General features: G+C 34.4%; 1 protein-coding gene across 1 annotated transcript in view; it reads right to left on the bottom strand.

Annotated features, from left to right (window-relative positions):
* LOC123757333 (beta-alanyl-bioamine nonribosomal peptide synthetase ebony-like) overlaps positions 1 to 2,500 on the bottom strand; it is a 128,937-nt gene that overhangs the window by 24,414 nt on the left and 102,023 nt on the right. Inside the window, exons 18-19 of the mRNA XM_069324126.1 lie at positions 1,046 to 1,213; positions 597 to 713 (exon numbers count right to left, since the gene is read on the bottom strand). Of these exons, the coding sequence (XP_069180227.1) occupies positions 597 to 713; positions 1,046 to 1,213 (285 nt within the window). The remainder of the gene's footprint in view (positions 1 to 596; positions 714 to 1,045; positions 1,214 to 2,500) is intronic.

Here is a 2,500-nt window from a genome sequence, read left to right as displayed (position 1 = left end):
GGGATAGCAATTACAAGAAACAGCAAGAGAAAAAGACCTGAGAGTAGACATCCTAACATTACCACCAGAAGCTGATGTGAACTGGATAACATCAGCAACATATGAGAAGTTAGTATACACAAGAAAATCAGTTAAGACTTTAAACAAGAAGGCGTTCAAATCCATACACATTGCCTATATGAGACTATTACTTGTGTATGCAGCACCAGCATGGAAACTCACTCTTGTGAAGCATAAATAGAGATTTGAGAAAGTTCAGAAGGTTGCAATTAGATTAGTACCAGAATTGAGAGGCCTCGGCTATAAGGACAGGCTGAGAGAACTCGCTCTCACAACCTTACAGGAGAGAAGAAATGGCATATGATAACTACATTCAATATCTTGAGGGGAATAGACCACACACCACCACTTATGACATGCTCGTGTTTTAAAGGATATTTTGACAAAATTTATTTTTACTGAAAAAGATTTAAAAGCACCACTTCCTTATTACCGTATTCAGACGTGTAAGTTACAACACTGAGCCTTGTATACAGGCTTTGATATATCTGCTGGAATACATTACGGTACCTTATATTATTTTCATCATTGCTCACCTAAGTTCCTTCTCAACCAAATGATCATATACTGAATTAGCAGCTGGATGTATTCCCAAGGTTCTGCATGGAGCCACATCTCCAAGTCCCTTCGTAGTAAAGCACTCGCTCAACAAGCTGTTGAAAAGTAAATACCAAATCTGAAATATTGTCGTTAAAAATGGTGATATTCCCTATTTTTTATATTTATACATTATTGGCATAGAGAGTTTAAGACAGATATTAATTTACAAAATAAGGTTTCTATGATGATCACCAATTGCATATATATATATATATAATATATATATATATATATAATATATATATTATTATATATTATATATATATACTTTGTGTATATACTAATGTATATATACATTAGTTTAAAATGTATTAATACATTTTAAACTTGTTAGTTACTCCTTTTTCAAGTCATTCAAGATTGGAAAATTATCAAAGACACTTACGCAATAACAGCATCTTTATGGCTATTGTTGAGCATCATGAGTGTATATTGATTGCTCTCTGTTGCTTGCCGGCATACGCCAAGTGCTGTGGGGTCTTCCTGCTGGCTCCCACTCTGCAAATTTTCTACAACATCCCGCAGGGTCTTGCTTTCAGAAATACCCCAATATCTGTAACATTGAACTTTGCTTAATAGAAAGGTTTTATGTAGGCAGTTGGTTACAAACTAATACACACTGAGAGCTGTCCAACTCCTGTATTGCACTTCTAATCATTATCTAAAAAGCAACAGTGCTTTTTGACAAGAAAACTTAATCCCACAGTGCAAGCAACGAAAACCCCAGTTCAAATCCAATCATCAGTGTAGGTTTCAAGATGAGTACCAAGAGATTAAACTACAAAAAAAATAAAAGATTCTTGGTACTAAGTTAATGGATTAGATCATTGTACTGTATATAACGAAAAAATACATTTACTTGCCTATATATAGCCAAGATCCTTGAGTGATGTTACAGTCATAACAGAGTTGAGGGAGTTTCCACCAATCTCAAAGAATGAAGCATTAAGTGAGAGGCGTTTGCCTCTTGCAGCTGTTGGGCCCAACACACGGGCAACTGTTAGTAAGAGAGCACGAGCTGCGGCCTCCTCGTTATCACTCACACCGCTCAAATCAACATCTACTTGATAATCTATAATAGAATAAAGTTTGGGTAAAGATTAATTCCAACAAGATAAAGAAAACTGTCAAACTCTATATCTAACTGGGGTTAACACTAATTTGATAAGCGTGAGATCTTAAATTAAAATACTGACCAGGTAAGATCATTTTGCCAAAATTACTTTACTGCATAGATCCTCAAATGATGTGGTAGAAATATTTGAAGTCAGAATCAAAAGCAAAACCTAGTAATTATCCTCATATACAAACTCTCTGATGCAGCAGCCAAAAAAATTGCCTGAAAGGATAAGAACTTTCTTGAAAACCTTTAACGGGATTTAACGGGTTGTATTCTGGGGAAAATAAAGATTAAGGACCTGCCCGAAACTTTATGGGTGCTAATGGCTTTACAAGAATGCAAGAAGTCTCGTATATGTAAATGAAAAAAATAAAAACAAAGGAAGGAGGCATGATCAACAAACATACACCAAAACATTAATGAGACTTTGTGAAAAGTTCATATTTAGTCAGCGGATAGTGGAGCCAACTTGTGAATAATACTATTGATCCAATATTAAAAAATAATGAACTAATAACAAACATAATAATATCAAATACAACATATTTGGACCAAAATCTCATTGATGTAAAAATAAATTGTTGAATGTAATTAAATATTTTTTTTTATTTACTATTCAGTAATTACCAGTAACTATAGCACTGGGGCAGCCAAGCCTTAGGAAATGACACCAGTCCTCCAAGACTCATTCAAACCTATCACAAGTCAGGACAATAACCT

This window comes from Procambarus clarkii, chromosome 13 (assembly GCF_040958095.1).
Source record: "Procambarus clarkii isolate CNS0578487 chromosome 13, FALCON_Pclarkii_2.0, whole genome shotgun sequence".
In the NCBI taxonomy this organism is placed as follows: domain Eukaryota; kingdom Metazoa; phylum Arthropoda; class Malacostraca; order Decapoda; family Cambaridae; genus Procambarus; species Procambarus clarkii.
This window is presented reverse-complemented; position numbering and strand designations above follow the sequence as displayed.